Here is an 18,759-nt window from a genome sequence, read left to right on the forward strand (position 1 = left end):
CTGCACATTATTTTGTCTCTTGCACTTTAGCTGGTAGTTTTTCCTCCTCTTAATCATTTTAACCTTGTTCATCAGTATTCAGGAACTTGTAATGTGCACATTTATGTATATACAGTATTAACTCAACACTGCAAATGTGTTTCATTATCCCTCACATATACAAAGGTGAGCTCATACATGTGATTGTTCATTGAGGTAGTGGTCTGTGTCTAGTATCTGTAAGGTTACTGGTTCAAGTCCTGTTATTGCCAGAGGAGATCCTACTCCTTTCGGTCCTTGAACAAGGCCCTTAACCTGAGAATTGCTTCAGGGACTCTGTACAATGGCTGACCGCACACTCTGACCCCCAGAAAGTCATTCAAAAAGACAGTTTCCCTTCAGGGATTAATATAGTATATCAAATTATCAAATCAAAAAACTGTTTACATACCTGCTGCTTGTTGTTAGGCGTGTAGGGCAACAGAGTGGACACATGAAACATAATTTCATAATCTTTGTACACTGTATACAATGAATGAGTGCCAGTTGAGTCCGCTGCAAGTACAAAAAAAAACACTGTGTTAAAAGTGGTAACTTTGTAAAGCCATGGCAACAGAGAACCTCATTCATGTTCAAAGAAAAGCCCAACGTTACAACAGTAATATTCTCTTTTATTCTGCACTTTCCATTGAGTGTTGTACAAAAGTAAGTTTACATTTGCTGGGCTTCATAAAGAGACAATGGAACAAAAGACAGCAGGATGCTCGCTAAGGGTTAGGTCAAATTCAGGCTAGTCTGGATACATACTTTCAACACTTTCTCCAAGTTCACTGGTGATCACGCCATAATAAAGGAGGATACCTGAACCATGAAGGCACAGATAATCTGATAATTTCCCCTACAGTCTTTCATAATTAAAAACTTTATTTATTCAAGTACAGGGCTATGGTGGACTGGAGTGTCTCTAAAAAGCTTGTGTTTAGCAGTATACATATTTGTGTTCTTTCCATCTAAGTCACACAACAACACACATACAGTACCTTAGAGTCATCCTTTGCCATGCATGGCATAACAACATAATGAAACACACATTCTGAACACATTTTTAGTAATATCTTTTGTCCGAACAGTTATTTACAATGGCAGGCTTTTGCCTCACATTGAGCAACAACACATGAAGGGGAAATCCCAATATACTGATTGGATCTGATAGGTGTAAATCTATCCATAGCCTAAACTTATCATGTTTCATGGAAAGCCAAACTCAGGAGGAATACGTTCCTTCAGGCAATTTTAACTAAATATCTCCATTCATTTTGTTAAGCCACATAATTCTGGATAGGACTACAGAAGCAGCATATCATGGAGCACAGACTAGACACGTCTCACAAGCCCTCCTATGCATTTTGAGCTAAACCCTTATGTTTTTATCTAGTGAGAGTATAACAGAAAAATGACAAGAAGCCATTTCAAATATCCAAACCACCCCAATCAATTCTTCTTAAGCCAAAGAAAAACAAAAAACATCCATTCGCTCTTTTTGAAAATGCTCTTTTCAAGTGTGTATCCAAACAGATTTCTTCAAAGCTCTGAACTTAACTAGCATGATAGTCAACTTGACTTTTTTTTAGCATAGTTTGACTGCAACAGTCAGTTTTTGAAAAGAAAAAAACAAAAAAATAGGTTGCTGCACAAAAAAACCCATGATCTCTATAAGTAGTAAAAGCCAGTTTGCTAATAGTCACTAAAAGCTGCAGCACAACAGAACAATGACTGCTTTTGAATTTTGCTAACAAGCCTTGCCAGCCTTGTAACTAAACAAAGTGGTAATTTAAACAATTAGTAATTATTTTGTAGCAAAAATATAGATTTGATAAGTATCCCTAGGACTGGTCAACTTTTTTGAACTGATAGACCTTTTTTCTTTTTTTGTATTTATTACTTTAATCCCAAGTGTTTGATGACTGTATAAAATGTTCATAAAAGCACCAAATGCAGCATCTCAACAGAACTAAAGTAAGCAGTTATAATTCATTACATTTTCATGTGAATGGATTATTTATTTTTAGAATCACCTTTTTTTTTTTTTAAAACCACGCTAAGTAAACTAGCATAATTGTAGATACTGAACCAACTGAAAACCTGAGATCTTGCTTAATATCACATGAGCTCTTCCAATATGGGCAACTATTCTAAATAAAAGGATACATTTGGTATTTTTCACGTTTAAATGATTTCTTCACAAACATGCTATATATGCATTTGCCACACAAAATTGTGTCCTAAATTTAAGGGTTTTCCAAAAATTAAACAAAATATCTTGCCCACACTGGCATTTTACAATGGAGGCTAACCACTGGAAAATAAAACCCTGACAACTTACCAATGAAGCAGTTAAAATTTTGATATAAGTGATCATGCCTTCCATGTTTCCAACGCATGTTTGTGACAACAAAAGGGATCTGGAAATAATCATTTTATGTTATATTCCTGGTACTATTTCTGTCGAAGTTAAGGATACGTTCTCTACTTGCTTGTGCGAGTTCGCACATAAATACAGAACTAAGTCCAAACAAAAAAAGTCATATGGCCCAAAATGTTCACTGTGATTTAGAGTTCAAAAGGAAATATATGCTGGGAGGTGAAAGGTTATTGCTAAAGAAGATAAACGATGAGGCGGTGTGCACAGCCATCTGCTTTTCTCTTAAAATGGCTAAATCTCATAATCTTGGTGTGTTTTTGGGTTTTTTTTGTTCAAAAATGGCATGTACCAACTATTTTAAAAAAGTCATATTTAATCGCAAGACACAGATTAATACTCGACAACGGCTTTTATTTTCTGGTGGTGCCCCATAATCCTTTAAGCTCCATTGTAAAGCACCGGTGCGAGCAAGGTTTGGTTTTTTTTTTTTTTTGTTTTAGTTCATATAAAACACTGAACTTTAGAGCACAATATACCATGTCTGCAAAGAAATAACTTCAACGTGAAAAGTACCAAACTTATCCTTTAATATGGAAGAGTTAAAAAAAAAATTCATTACATACAGACTTGTCTTAAAACTACTGCAGCATCAGCTGATAATGATGATGACAAAAAAACAAGAAACAATTAGGTATTCATCGGCCAAAATTAAGACCTACTTTTAGTATCAAGTTGTGCCCGGTACTTGCTGAAGCCTTTGAGTCGGACACGTTCCCCCAGAAGCTGAAGAAATTCCTCGAAAGCAGGCCCTGCGGACTCATTATTGTACATTTCTTCTTCTGTGCTTTGTCCCGCTTTGCAATACATGATGCCCACTTTTAGCTGGTAACTAAGCTACAAGATACCAAAAAAGCAGGAAGAATTTTCCACATTAGTAGTAGACACTTTTGATGAGAATGACTGTGATAAGGAAATAAAAAAGTAAACCTTGAACAGTTTGATCTGCAATATACAGAGATTTTTTACACCCACGCTAGTATTAAATACCCAACAGTCACATTAGGTGCCAACAAAATGATGAGCTACTGCCATATTCCAGTTAGACAGCAGGACCAACTAGTGTCAAAATGCAAAATACAAAGCCTATTCGTCTTGAAGCAAATGTGCACTGGTTAACAGTTAGGCATGTTTTCTGTGACCAAGTAGGCGAGTTGAAGCATGCTAATAAATGAGGCAATGAAGCCAGCAAAACGGGGTCAAGTGACAGTTGTGCACGTTCACCACTACTCTGTGCAGCATATCAACACAGATTAAATGATACAACCTTCAGTCTTCCAACTAATCACCACCATATCACTGACCACTAACATGTCATTGGGAAGAATCCCCTATAATCTCCCCCTGTAATTAGACTTCATATGTGGTGATTAAAAACTCAATGTGAGTCACGAAGACTGATCTTGTGAGACGTTGTTATTACAGGAAAATTAAGTATGGACAGGAAACTAGTGAAACAGCACAGCCAGGCAAGAAGCAGCACAAATCCCAAAGGTTCCCAGCTCAGGTTTGATGGATTGTCTCACTTGTTTCAGGATGGATAAAATTTAAAAATAAATTAAAAAATCTTTTATTATTATTATTATTATTATTATTATTTGGGAAACTCGGTATCAAGCTAATAACAGACTTAAATGCAGTTTGGTGAAGAACAGACCAGGAGTTGGACTGCAGAATGCCCTAGCAGACAGAATGCTGGCAAGGGCCTGGGGCCTAGAAGACACTTCTGGGCAGCCTCTTAATTGTTTTTGAAACCATATGGCTAGTGGTTGGCAAGATCTCTACTGGTGAGAAGAACAGGCCAGAGGATAAAGAAAAAGCAGGAAGAGAACTGGCTATGTAGGAAAGTATACCAGAGTGGTTATAGTTTTTGTACCTTTCTACTAGTGTCACCAACACACTCTGTCCTTCTCTTTCTATGATCGTCTCTGTAATAAACCATTTTCTTTGTACTTGTTTTACTTTAATTTGGCATGACTAGAGCTCTGTGATAACTCAAGATTAGAAAGCTGACTCTTCTTTCTGTCATAACTTGTTCACTCACACATGTAGCGTACAGCTATAGTGATGCTTAACTTGTTTAACCCATCAACATATTTAACTTGTCGTACATGTATTCATGCTAATGTTTGACTTAAACGACCCAGAGTTTTACATATCACAGGAAGAAATGGTAAATTCTTTGGAATGGCACTCCATCTTGATAAGAGAAATTATTATTATTAAGTTATACAGTGGGATGCAAAAGTTTGGTCAACAAACAATAGTCATTATTTTCCTGTATAAATCGTTGGTTGTTACGATAAAAAATGAAATGAAGTTTATTGGATTTACAGAAAGTGTGCAATAATTGTTCAAACAAAATCAGGCAGGTGCATAAATTTGGGCACCGTTGTCATTTTATTGATTCCAAAACTTTTAGAACTAATAATTTGAACTCAAATTGGCTTGGTAAGCTCAGTGACCCCTGACCTACATACACAGGTGAATCCTATAATGAGAAAGAGTATTTAAGGGGGTCAATTGTAAGTTTCCCTCCTCCTTTAATTTTCTCTGAAGAGTAGCAACATGGGGGTCACAAAACAACTCTCAAATGACCTGAAGACAAAGATTGATTACCATCATGGTTTAGGGGAAGGATACAGAAAGCTGTCCCAGAGATTTAAGTTGTCTGTTTCCACAGTTAGGAACATATTGAGGAAATGGAAGACCACAGGCTCAGTTCAAGTTAAGGCTCGAAGTGGCAGACCAAGAAAGATTTCGGATAGACAGAAGCGACGAATGGTGAGAACAGTCAGAGTCAACCCACAGACCAGCACCAAAGACCTACAACATCATCTTGCAGCAGATGGAGTCACTGTGCATCGTTCAACCATTCGGCGCACTTTACACAAGGAGATGCTGTATGCGAGAGTGATGCAGAGGAAGCCTTTTCTGCGCCCACAGCACAAACAGAGCTGCTTGAGGTCTGCTCAAGCACATTTGGACAAGCCAGCTTAATTTTGGAATAAGGTGCTGTGGACTAATGAAACTAAAATTGAGTTATTTGGGCATAACAAGGGGCGTTATGCATGGAGGAAAAAGAACACAGCATTCCAAGAAAAAAACCCACTACCTACAGTAAAATATGGTGGTGGTTCCATCATGCTGTGGGGCTGTGTGGCCAGTGCAGGGACTGGGAATCTTGTCAAAGTTGAGGGACGCATGGATTCCACTCAGTATCAGCAGATTCTGGAGACCAATGTCCAGGAATCAGTGACAAAGCTGAAGCTGCGCCGGGGCTGGATCTTTCAACAAGACAACGACCAGAAACACTGCTCAAAATCCACTAAGGCATTCATGCAGAGGAACAAGTACAACGTTCTGGAATGGCCATCTCAGTCCCCAGACCTGAATATAATTGAAAATCTGTGGTGTGAGTTAAAGAGAGCTGTCCATGCTCGGAAGCCATCAAACCTGAATGAACTAGAGATGTTTTGTAAATAGGAACGGTCCAACCCTTCAACCACAATCCAGACTCTCATTGGAACCTACAGGAAGCGTTTAGAGGCTGTAATTTCTGCAAAAGGCGGATCTACTAAATATTGATTTCATTTCTTTTTTGTGGTGCCCAAATTTATGCACCTGCCTGATTTTGTTTGAACAATTATTGCACACTTTCTGTAAATCCAATAAACTTCATTTCACTTCTCAAATATCACTGTGTGTGTCTCCTATATGATATATTTAACTGACATTTTTTATCATAACAACCAACGATTTATACAGGAAAATAATGACTATTAATAAGGTTGCCCAAACTTTTGCATCCCACTGTATTTCCTAGTACACTCGATTTCACCAGTAAATTTCAGTCTTCACAGCATTGCGCTGGCGCCCTGCCCGGGGTTTGTTTCCTGCCTTGCGCCCTGTGTTGGCTGAAATTGGCTCCAGCAGACCCCCGTGGCCCTGTAGTTAGGATATAGCGTATTGGATAATGGATGGATTTCAGTCTTCATGTTTAAGAAGGCTTTTGGAAGCTTAACTAGCAAATTTGCTTTGAAGATGTGATTATATAGTTTTGTTTATTTATTTTGTTAATTTTGAAGGTTTTTTAATTACCTTCCTGTTCCATTTCAGGGTTTTTGTATTTATTTTTGACATTTAATTGTTGACACGTTTTGTTTTGTGGCACTACTTTTTTTTTTTTTTTTTAAACAAGATACCATTTACCATTTTGTTTTGCCATTTCCTATCATGTCTTGTGGCTCCTGCCACCTGTGATATCATCTGGTGGTGTAGTCGCTATCTCTCGGTGGGTATTATCTGTGATCAGACCTTCATAGTAAATCTTCTCAATTAGGCCTGGAATTAGGAAATTCTTCTGTTTGATTTTGACCATGGTCTTGAGTTTATTCTTGCCCTTCATTTTTGTCTCTTACTGATTTTGACTGTGGCATATCCTCCACCAGCACTTCTGCCTTTCATTTCATTTCCCTGTTATTTTGTTGTTATAATTTTGGCCATTCCACACATTCTAACAGAAGTGTGCTTTAAACAAAATTCAAAAAAACTGGAGAGAAAAAAAAAAAAGGTAACTAGGTAACAAAGTAAGTAATACTCAAAAACGAATGTTCTGTATGATCTTCACAGGGGATCCATAAATGCAAGGATTATAACTCCTTTATAATTCACGTAGCCTAATAGGACATGGCCTAGAAAGCAATGTGGAACCATTGTTTGGGCTCACCACCAACAAAGCTTAAGGTGGTACTTCTTAGAAGAATAACATTAATTTTGTTTTTGCATTTCATTTTTATTTTATATGCTTATCATTTTTTAAAATATATTTTGGTGATGATTATGCCATTATGGCAATATAAAGATGCCCCTGCATACTAGCATGTGCCTGATTTTTTAAAGGAAAGTTCTTCCTAAGTGTCTGAACTTCGAAATACTAGAGGAAATGCTTCAGGTTTTAACTTATTTAGACCCTTGTACAGTACCTGGAAACCAACTTAATGCTTTATCTATCCAGCCCAAGCTGTCACAGTAACAGTCAGATGTTATTCCAGATGGAGGCTAAACTTGTTTGCGCACTTTTTAAAGCAACACAATAAAAGTCATTGCTTTATATGCACCTTAATCAAAGGAACAAGCATCTTGTGTTTCTACCCGGTTGCTATGACTCTGTTATTTGCCATTTGGTATGGGATTCACAAAAGCAGTGCTAATGTTTGTGATGTGCCATCAATTGGAATAAAAAATGCAATGCTTTTTATAACTACAGGCATTGCAAAATACAATAACTTGTACACTACTAATGTTCACACTGAAAACACTGAGGTCTGTGTTAGATTTCACCCTTCTTAGATGAATAGCACAACTACTTAGCACTAATTTTATATGGCAGAAAATATTAGTAGCAGGAGTCTTATTTCTATCCTGAGTAATGTTCAGACTGAGTCAACTTACCCCTTGTTCATCCAGTTTCATCAGCTGCTCAGTGGCCTTGGGTGTATTGAGGGCCAAACGGAGACAATGCAGATTAAGCTCTGGGGTCAGATACTCCAGAATCTCTTTCAAAGGAAGCCCTCGAGCAATACCATGCTTTGAGGTGGATGGCACCGCATCCTCAAGAATGGAACCACGTAGGGTTGTTAGCTGAAATTGTGAGAAAGCAGGGAAAATGAGTTAAATCTTACAGATTGTTACTCTTAAAGCTCAGCCTAGATCTCCTGCTTCAGAATGATAAACGCCAGGATCCACATCACTTCATCAAAGATTTCTAGACACATCTAATAGGTGAACACAGTATATGTGTATCAGCAAAACCTTTTAGAAAAGCCACCAAAAATGACATCACAAAACGAAAATCTTACAATTTTATTTAATACATGAAAATATTTTGTACATTTACTCTGTACGGAACAAATTACTGGAAAATTGTGAATGAAGATTTGAAATTAAAACACACCATTAGGGCTTACTCCAACCACAGGGGGGTGATAAAACTACCTCGCCAAAACATTTACAAGGATCTTTACTTCATGGGAGTTTTGCTTCTATAAAATAATAGTTTTGTAAGTTGCTTAACCACTAATCTTTATAAATATTTAGAAATAAGGCACCAAAGTGGATGAAGTCTTATTACAATTGGTAGGTTTTATCACCATTCTTCCAGCTCTTTTCTCCGATATATTACACTACACTTTTACAGATAATGTCTTCACACATTATAATAAATTGAGCCCAACAATGGAATCCAAAATTTACTAATTTCTCATTGGATATTCTCAGTCGAAGCAATAATTTCTGCACTCCCAATAAATGTGCACTAAATTGACGATTCCCAGGTTTCGCCGAGTCTTGAAGATCTACAATCTATTGACCTTGCTCACATCAGGGAAGGTCAAGAAAAAACACACCCACCTATTTCCACATTAAATGTAAATTGTTGTGGTCCCTTTACTACTTTTAAGTTACTTTTGAAAAATGCATATTCACTTCAGCGATGTTTCTTACTGGCTGAAATATGGTGTTAGTGTATTAGTGTCTTTTCTCACCTCTCATTGTGTAACATGTCGGCCACCTGCAAGTTGCAAGTCATCTCTGAAAGATTGTATTATGACTCTAAACTCTTATACAACTAAACATGATGCATCACACTCTGTTAAATCACACACCAAGGCCTCTTCAAATGAGGGGTCAGGTACCGAATCTATTCACTATTTTTCACTATTCAGTACATCATAGACTGGGTATCTGTAGAACAATCTGGCATGGCATGAATCAGACACTATCCTTTATCAAGCTGTGCACCATGGATACCAAGTCACCTTTCTGCATGACAGCTGACTGAACAATGCCACTCACTGTGTTGCAAGTCACAAACTAAACATAAATCTTCACTGGGTCCAACATTAGGCTTTTATGTATTGTTATTTTAATAATGTAATACAAGAAAGAGACAATACTGAGTATTGTTCTTTGTAATTCGCATCTCTTCATTAGCAAAATTCCTGTAAATCAGTATCTTAAATTAAGATTATTGAAACAATTCTCATTTCACTTGTCCTGGTGAGAGCTGCAGTGACCTAGTTAGACAGGCTTGGCCTCTCTAACTCTAGCATAGTACTTTAGGGCAATTCTGAACTCAGCTGCGAAATATCATACATCCAGGAATATCCTGGTTATACCCTGGTTTTCTCCCAAAGTGCCCACTTAAACCTCTTTGAGAGGAATATAGCGACATCCTCGCTCCACTCTCAATACAGTCTAGTCCTCATAATTTGGCATGATCAAGATCCTTACTCACTGCTGAGCGCTTCAATGTGTCAGAGAAGTGAGCCCTGTAACCTTATGTGGGGTCCTCATTTTGGCTGTACTCACAAGCTCATTTTTCCGGTCACTACCCAGCATCTATATGTGAGGACCTTATGTATGAAAATTAAAGAGCAAACTGAAAGCTTCAGTCAAGGATTTACCACCATAGCCCCAGCACAACTGTTGGCAATACACTGATTTCTGGGCCAAAATCATGATAAACCATTGGCATTTTATTAAGTAGTCAAATTCCAGTTAATGTCTATTAAAAATTAAACATTCTAATTAATCTTAAAAGTAGTACTGTTACAGCTTACTTAGGTTTACAAAGGAAAAATGGCTCTAATCTATTGCACAGGGGGTCTGCACTTCTTTAAGGAATTGGCTGTATATAAAATTAAACTGTCTGTTCAGATTATATCCACCAGCCCCGACTTGCACAAATATACGTAATCATCATCAAGACTTCCCAAACTTCTTGACTGTGTATCTGAAAAGTTGTTCTGACTATTATTGCACTTCTTTGTAAGACTGCATGCTTGGCAGGTCAATCAATGATAGACTGTTGTAAAGCTAACATAAGCAAAGCTAACATGAAATGGCATTCATGCGAAAAGCAATTATCGTGTAGTACTTACCGATGACACTGACATAAAACATACAGTAATTCTGCAACATGATATTAACCCCTTCCCTAATCGTATTTTGATATTGCAAAGAGACTAAAATACAATTGTTTTGTCAAACACAAAAATGTGTCACTTCTGGTTACAGCTTTTAAGTTTGTCACTATGAATAGTTATATTATGTATGCGATTAAAAAAACACTATGGATGTCAGCCAAAAGAGCTGGCTAAAAGACGTTGGCACACTAATGGCAGGTCTGACCCTCTTGCATTTCTTATCCCACCTATTACCCTCAATAAAAAAAGAACAACTTCATCTTGTTATTATGCTTTATGTTTGCTCTACTTTTCAGTAGTCCTGGTTCTAGGCTGCTTTGACTTGGTTGGGGTGGCACTGAAATAAGGTGAGCACAGCACATATGGATTTGTGAAATGCCATCTCCCAATTGCCACACTACTGGGTTATTCCTCTCTTTAGAAACTTGTGGAGTGGGTGGCAAATCACAGCTATATAATTATAGAATTTGCTGAAAAAATTTCTAATTATAAGAGCAGTGGGCAGTTTCTGAGAGATTATGGAACGCTTTGAAAAATTTAGGAGGAGATTTTCAGGAGATTTCAAATGTTTGTTGGATATCATTTATACAAATTATATGCGTTGTACTTGGGGATCAATGCACACCCTAGTTTTGTTATTATGCTGGCTCCAGCTTTCAGCTGGACCTGTGCAAATATGGTCTTAAATTGAAAGGTATATGCTGGTGATAGAATCTGCATTTCCTCTTAAGATCTGCAAACCTGCGATTCTCAAAAGAATCGCAAATCCAAGAATGGCAATCACTTTCTGTTCCCTCCGATATTTGGAGGGAAGAAAAATCATGGGGGTGGGGGGTAGCATCCTGGGAAAGTTTTCATTTAATTAAATAAACATATTTGTACTAAAGTGGTTTCTTTTTGGAGTCGTGACTTATCTGGTTCTGGTGTTCCAGAAGCGCCTGCATTCATTGTTTATATCCATGCGGTCTCGTTTTGTTTTTCTATGGCTGTGTCGTTAGCTAGAAGTCATTTGCTGACGGCGGCAGACTCACTTGTTGAAGTGACCATGGCGGCGGATCCGGGCTTGGAGGGCTACATTACTAAACGAAGGTGGTATATGCGGTGGTGTGGGCGGTCGCCTTCGGGTGGCGGTGGTAGTGTGTATGGCTTGCTTTTGGCCTCTGGCATCTGTGCATATATACAACCTGGTGTGCACGCTTTACCTCAAGATTAGTTTACAGGTCGTGTTGTTTTGGAGCCACGTACTGACTTTGGGAAGCAGCGTGTGTGTGCGTGCGCTGTCGGTGCTTCTGGCCACTGCAATCCTTGTATATATACAAACATTACTAAACGAAGGTTGTATATGCGGTGGTGTTTGCGTTCGGGCGGGGGTTGTACTGTGACCTGAAGTTTAGTTTACAGGTTGTGTTGTGTTGTTTGGGTGCCACCTACTGACTCTGGGAAGCCGCATGGCTTGAGTGTGTGTGCGCTTTAGGTGTGTCTGGCATCCGTGCATATATACAACCTTCGTTTAGTAATATAGATCTGTATCCCCCTCATTCTTTGGTGAAGAGTCCCATCTTTACTTACAAAAGCTCAAATTTGCTGAATGCACTTCATTTTGTTTGCACTACTGTTAGCTTATGGATTTATTTAACAGTAATTTGGCAAACAACACATGTTCTTTATGTGAGTATATTATTGGCTAACTAACTTGTGGATTATATGACACAAGTAAGTAGAGATTTTCTTCATGGACATTTTAATATCGTTTGTTCTTGTTCAGAGTTGATTTCTGCTGGCTTATAGTGTTATCTCTGTTCTCCAAGAATATTTGTGATTTAACCTTTTTCTTGCGCCATCACTACAAACAGCGGGGTAAGTAACAGATAACAAATGGTTGTTTTGGAGTAGTTTATCCCCTTAACAGTTTGTGACTGTAAACTAAATTTGTTCCCTGGGAATTCCAGCCTGTTGCACAGAACATCAGCTGACTGGATGGATCAATCTGTCAAATTTAGTTGGTACATAATTACACTTTTGCCATACAATGTATTATCAAAGAGAACTTCTGGTGAGCAATCAATACGCAGTGTGAGTGACATTAACTTTTGAGAAAACGAAGAAGAGTATTAGAGGAAATTTAAGGGGGTTACATAAATCCTGTGTAGTTTTGGGCATATGCAGCACTTCGTATCCATGAAATACAGCAGTAATCACTCAATCAGTGCCATAAGCAGGTGGTTACACACAGAAGGTATTTATTATTTCAGACAAAGTAACCAATTCATCAAAAAATATGTCACTTCATTTGGTCACCTGGAGCCATTTTTACAGCAGATGTGGATATGTGAAATTAAATGTAAAATAATTCAGGAGTCACAACTTGGTGTCCCTCAGTTATGTTGCAATAATCAGGGAAGGGGTTAATAAATGATGACTTGTAGATCAATTAATATCTGCAACTCAAAAAGTAGAACACTATATGAGCACTGTGGATATCTACACTTGAGAGAACAGGAAAATGTCAGTTACTTGACTAACAAATATTTCCAAGGGTAACAGAGGACTCTTACTTCTGCATGAATATTCCAATGTAATTTACAGATTTATCTAGAGGTTTTCCCAGTCGGGAAGGCATCATAGTAAGAAATATGTGTGCCAGTTTAGCAGTGGGGCTGTCTTTTAATGCCACAAAGCCGCAGTGCCATCAGTTCCCCTAGGAAAGCCAGAGTTACAAGTAATCAGTTGACATTTCTCCATTCAAGTTAAACTCTGTGCCCACCTTACATACCGGGAAGTGGTAACGCTATATCAGCGCTGGATCTGGCCTCATACACCTCCAACAGGCAACCAAACAGCCATCCAGTTTTCCTGGAAAGTTTGCCTGTGCGGGCCAAGGTAAGATTGTGAAAACCTCAGAATACTTTTCATTTAAATATTAAACTTGGAAAAAAAAAATCAAAAACACACACACTAAACAAAAGCTTATGCTTACTTCACTTGTGCGGAAGATAACACGGTAGTTGTACTGCTGTCCATGTTCTTTACTTTCTTCTAACTTCTCTCGGCGGATGCTGACTGCTACTGGACCCAGGTTTTCATCAATGCCAAAGTAATTCCAGTGTTCTGAGTGCAGGAAAGGAAACAAAATAAACACTGTTTGCAATTGAAGTGTATTTTCTCCAATAATTACTGCATAATGGCAAGCTATATTAGATATAAACATAAACTAAGATACAACACGTAAATACAACATATTGGCTCCAGCTTAAATAACATTCCCATCAGCTACACTTCATTGTTCTCATGCAACTGAGAGACAAGCATTAAAAACTTTTGTAAAGTTGAATACTCCTATCTTTTTCTTCCCCTGTGTTGTCTACTCTACATGTAATCATATAGTACATGTACACAAACACACACAAAAATACATACACATACAATGAAGGGAAAAAGTGAACACAATACAAGTATTAACAAAATAACAAAAGCAATGCTCTTCCAAGTTTTCTCTGTACTTGTTTGGTCTAGGTACCAGATGATACCTAACATGCTTCTTACAATACACAAACTTTCCTCAGTCCCCTAGAATCCTTTTCCTCTCTTGCCAAGCAAGCACCTGCCTCTGCTGCCCCCTTGATCCCAAACTCATCTATCTAAAAAAATGCAAAGCCTATATAAATCTAATATTGTGAGTTCTTCCTGTGCCATAGCGTTTACACAGGAAACATTTCCTAGTCAAAGGTAGAGATGCACAGTGATTCCCACCTGTAATGCATACAATATCTGGAAGTTTCCACTCATGTCTGAGCAGCAGAGTATCAGATCTTGAAGAACTTCTATAGTGTATCCCAAGCTAAGTTCTTGCAACACAGTCAGCCGATAACATCTTCTCCAATATGTGTATCATGTCATAGTTCTTATTAGTACTTCAATTGCCATTATATACTGGGCAGGCAGTGTGATGCTCTGGGCAATGTTCTGCTGGGAAACATTGTGTCCTTGCATTTATGTGGATCTTACTTTGGGACATGCCACCTACCTAAAGATTGCTGTAGACCTCATAAACCCCCTCTGGGCAATGGTATTCTCTGATGGCAGTTGTCTCATTCAGCAGGATAAAGCATCCTGCCACAGTATGAAAACTGTTGAGGAATGTTTTGAGAAACATGATAGAGTTCAGGGTATTAAGTTGGCATCCTAATTCCCCAGATATCAACCCAACTGACCATCTGTGGGATATGCTGGAAAAACATTTCTGACCTATGGAGGCCCCACTTAGCAGCAGATCATTCCTGTACTTTGTGAATGTCTTGGTGTCAGAAATCTAGTAGGGTCCATGCTTCGATGAATCAGCATGAGGGGGACCTACACAATATTAGGCAGGTGGTTTTAAGGTTGTGCCTGATTGGGGTGTGTGTGTATATATAAAATATATATGTGTGTGTGTGTGTTTGTGTATCTATACTAATAAAAGGCAAAGCCCTCACTCACTCACTCACTCATTCTCCAACATCCCATGTAGGTAGAAGGCAGAAATTTGGCAGGCTCGTTCCTTACAGCTTACTTACAAAAGTTGGGCAGGTTTCATTTCGAAATACTACGCGTAATGGTCATAACTGGAACCTATTTTTTCGTCCATATACTATAATAGACTTCTGCTTGATGCCCATAATTTAGTGCCTGCCCATATAAGGCCGTCCGTCAGCGGAAATCCAATAGAAACACTGCCGCTAAATATTCACGGGTGAAAGACTGTGCTTATGCAGAGGAAGATGAGATGGTCAGGGTGATGTTTGGCACAAACTCAGAAACTGCGAGAGAAACTTTTATGTGCCGGGTCTTAGCTAACATTAAATACAGCCGTGGACATCACACGAGTTGGCACTAGCACAGCTGGGAACCTTCGATGCATGTACACCGAGCGGCTCGCATGAAATGACGCAGTGCACAGACAAAAAGCAACAGTTCCAAAGAGTGCTGAACAAAAACCGAATTACACAATTGAGAAGGCAGCAAAAAAATATGAAGAGTGTGATACATACAAGCATATTCATAAGTGCAGCTACTGCGGAAACAAAGCACACGGTGGAAAAAGTCAATGTCCCTCTAAAGGAAGACAGTGTAAAAAAAAAAACCCGTGCATGCAGTGTGTCACGTCTCAGATAAAGAGGAAGACGAGCTGTTTATTGATGCAGTAAGAAACGAATCGATGAATGAAACCTGTTATCTTTACAACGATTGACAAACACGGAATGTAACTTGAACACAAAATATCCTACAAATACGAACCTGATTGAAAGAAATAATGATAATCAAATCCTTGATGACAGCAACACTCAGTAACACTCACAAAACAAATACTGTATATTGACAGTCATGTTACGTTATTTTTAAAATGTTCCCTTTGTTTAAAATGTTCCCTTTTCTTTTTCACAACTTCTTTAACACACTACTTCTCGCTATATATATATATATATATATATATATATATATATATATATATATATATATATATATATATATATATATATATGTATATATATATATACCCGATCTACATACTCTCAAATAGACAAACCACACGCCGTGGCGCAATGGTAGAGGCTTTGCCTCTAGCGCCGATGTCCGAGGTTCGATTCCCGAGAGGGGGTGCACTGAGTATGTACGCGTGCTTCCCGATTCATTTTACCCTCGCATCCCCTTGGTTTGAGACGTATGAAAAAATATGCAGTTAACGCAGAAAGACAGATCACCAATTGAAGCTTTATGAATAATCGATGCAAAGCGTGTTCCTAAGGCTGATCGGAGGCAAATTTCATTTCAAAAGACTACCCGACGGAAGCCTTGATAAAAGCATGGTTTTGTGCTAACTGTCCAAATACAAACCTGATTGAAAGAAATTATAATTAAATCCTTGATGACAGCAACACTCATAACGGTCACAAAACTATTACATTCACAATCATGTTACGTTATTTTTAAAATGTTTCCTTTTCTTAGCACAAGCACAGCTGAGAAGCTTCGATGCATGTACTCCATAACGCGTTAAAAAAAATAACGCACTTAATCACACTTTCAATTCCAAGCAAAGGGGAACTTTTGTCAATGCATGATTTCCTGGTACATCGATTACATTGATGCCCACATCAGAGCTACAAAAATGTTAAGAGTCGGAATAAAGCGCGTTCCTACGACTGATCGGAGGAAAATTTCATTTCAAAAGACTACCCGGTGGAAGCCTTGATAAAAGCATGGTTTTGTGCACACTGAAAAGCAAGCAAAATTAGATGCATTACAGAAAGCGGACTTTGTGGCTCTTACTGGGGATCATTGGACTTCCGTGACCGTTAGTAATTCTAATTACATCTAATTACAAAATGTTCAATGATCACACTGTTTTAGCCTAATGTACAAAATAATTTTGGCTAAGGTTACTCAGAGTTTAAAGGTGAAGCTGGTCAAATTACCTTTTATATTTCTGCCTTATTTTGTTAAGAAGAAAAACTGCACTTTATGTTGAAATTTTTGTTATTATTATTTAAAGACAATACTATTCTGAAAATGTACTTAAAGTACTTAAAATACCACTTTATTTTTAAGTCTGCCCAATTTTAGCCAGGGATGATATTTTTGTTTCTGTTTTGAATTGAAATGCAGTTTAAAAGCATTTTATTTTTCAGAAATTAAAAGAGCTTGAGTTTACAATATTCATGTCCATGTCTATTATTTGATTCTGTTGCCCACTAAAACCCTTTTAAATAAAAAAAAAAACATTTGCGATTTGGGGCAAATTTTCATGTGTGATTACATACGATTAATCAAGATTAATTATTACACAGCCTCTAATTAATTAGATTATTTTTTTTAATCGAGTCCCACCCCTAATATATATACAGTGGTGTGAAAAACTATTTGCCCCCTTCCTGATTTCTTATTCTTTTGCATGTTTGTCACATAAAATGTTTCTGATCATCAAACACATTTAACCATTAGTCAAATATAACACAAGTAAACACAAAATGCAGTTTTTAAATGATGGTTTTTATTATTTAGGGAGAAAAAATCCAAACCTACATGGCCCTGTGTGAAAAAGTAATTGCCCCCTTGTTAAAAAATAACCTAACTGTGGTATATCACACCTGAGTTCAATTTCCGTAGCCACCCCCAGGCTTGATTACTGCCACACCTGTTTCAATCAAGAAATCACTTAATTAGGAGCTGCCTGACACAGAGAAGTAGACCAAAAGCACCTCAAAAGCTAGACATCATGCCAAGATCCAAAGAAATTCAGGAACAAATGAGAACAGAAGTAATTGAGATCTATCAGTCTGGTAAAGGTTATAAAGCCATTTCTAAAGCTTTGGGACTCCAGCGAACCACAGTGAGAGCCACTATCCACAAATGGCAAAAACATGGAAAAGTGGTGAACCTTCCCAGGAGTGGCCGGCCGACCAAAATTACCCCAAGAGCGCAGAGACGACTCATCCGAGACATAAAAGACCCCAGGACAACATCTAAAGAACTGCAGGCCTCACTTGCCTCAATTAAGGTCAGTGTTCACAACTCCACCATAAGAAAGTGACTGGGTAAAAACCGCCTGTATGGCAGATTTCCAAGACGCAAACCACTGTTAAGCAAAAAGAACGTTAGGGCTCGTCTCAGTTTTGCTAAGAAACATCTCAATGATTGCCAAGACTTTTAGGAAAATACCTTGTGGACTGATGAGACAAAAGTTGAACTTTTGGAAGGCAAATGTCCGTTACATCTGGCGTAAAAGGAACACAGCATTTCAGAAAAGAACATCATACCAACAGTAAAATATGGTGGTGGTAGTGTGATGGTCTGGGGTTGTTTTGCTGCTTCAGGACCTAGAAGGCTTGCTGTGATAGATGGAACCATGAATTCTACTGTCTACCAAAAAATCCTGAAGGAGAATGTCCGGCCATCTGTTCGTCAACTCAAGCTGAAGCGATCTTGGGTGCTGCAACAGGACAATGACCCAAAACACACCAGCAAATCCACCTCTGAATGGCTGAAGAAAAACAAAATAAAGACTTTGGAGTGGCCTAGTCAAAGTCCTGACCTGAATCCAATTGAGATGCTATGGCATGACCTTAAAAAGGCGGTTCATGCTAGAAAACCCTCAAATAAAGCTGAATTACAACAATTCTGCAAAGATGAGTGGGCCAAAATTCCTCCAGAGCGCTGTAAAAGACTCATTGCAAGTTATCGCAAACGCTTGATTGCAGTTATTGCTGCTAAGGGTGGCCCAACTAGTTATTAGGTTCGGGGGCAATTACTTTTTCACACAGGGCCATGTAGGTTTGG

General features: G+C 38.2%; 1 protein-coding gene across 5 annotated transcripts in view; it reads right to left on the reverse strand.

Annotated features, from left to right (window-relative positions):
- Positions 1-18,759, reverse strand: part of sipa1l1 (signal-induced proliferation-associated 1 like 1) — a 251,214-nt gene that overhangs the window by 134,859 nt on the left and 97,596 nt on the right. For all 5 annotated transcript variants that reach the window (XM_039741579.1, XM_039741578.1, XM_039741577.1 and 2 more), the window contains exons 3-6: positions 13,424-13,554; positions 7,913-8,101; positions 3,121-3,295; positions 431-534 (exon numbers count right to left, since the gene is read on the reverse strand). In XM_039741579.1, coding sequence (XP_039597513.1) covers positions 431-534; positions 3,121-3,295; positions 7,913-8,101; positions 13,424-13,554 — 599 coding nt within the window. The remainder of the gene's footprint in view (positions 1-430; positions 535-3,120; positions 3,296-7,912; positions 8,102-13,423; positions 13,555-18,759) is intronic.

Source organism: Polypterus senegalus, chromosome 18 (assembly GCF_016835505.1).
Source record: "Polypterus senegalus isolate Bchr_013 chromosome 18, ASM1683550v1, whole genome shotgun sequence".
Taxonomy (NCBI): domain Eukaryota; kingdom Metazoa; phylum Chordata; class Cladistia; order Polypteriformes; family Polypteridae; genus Polypterus; species Polypterus senegalus.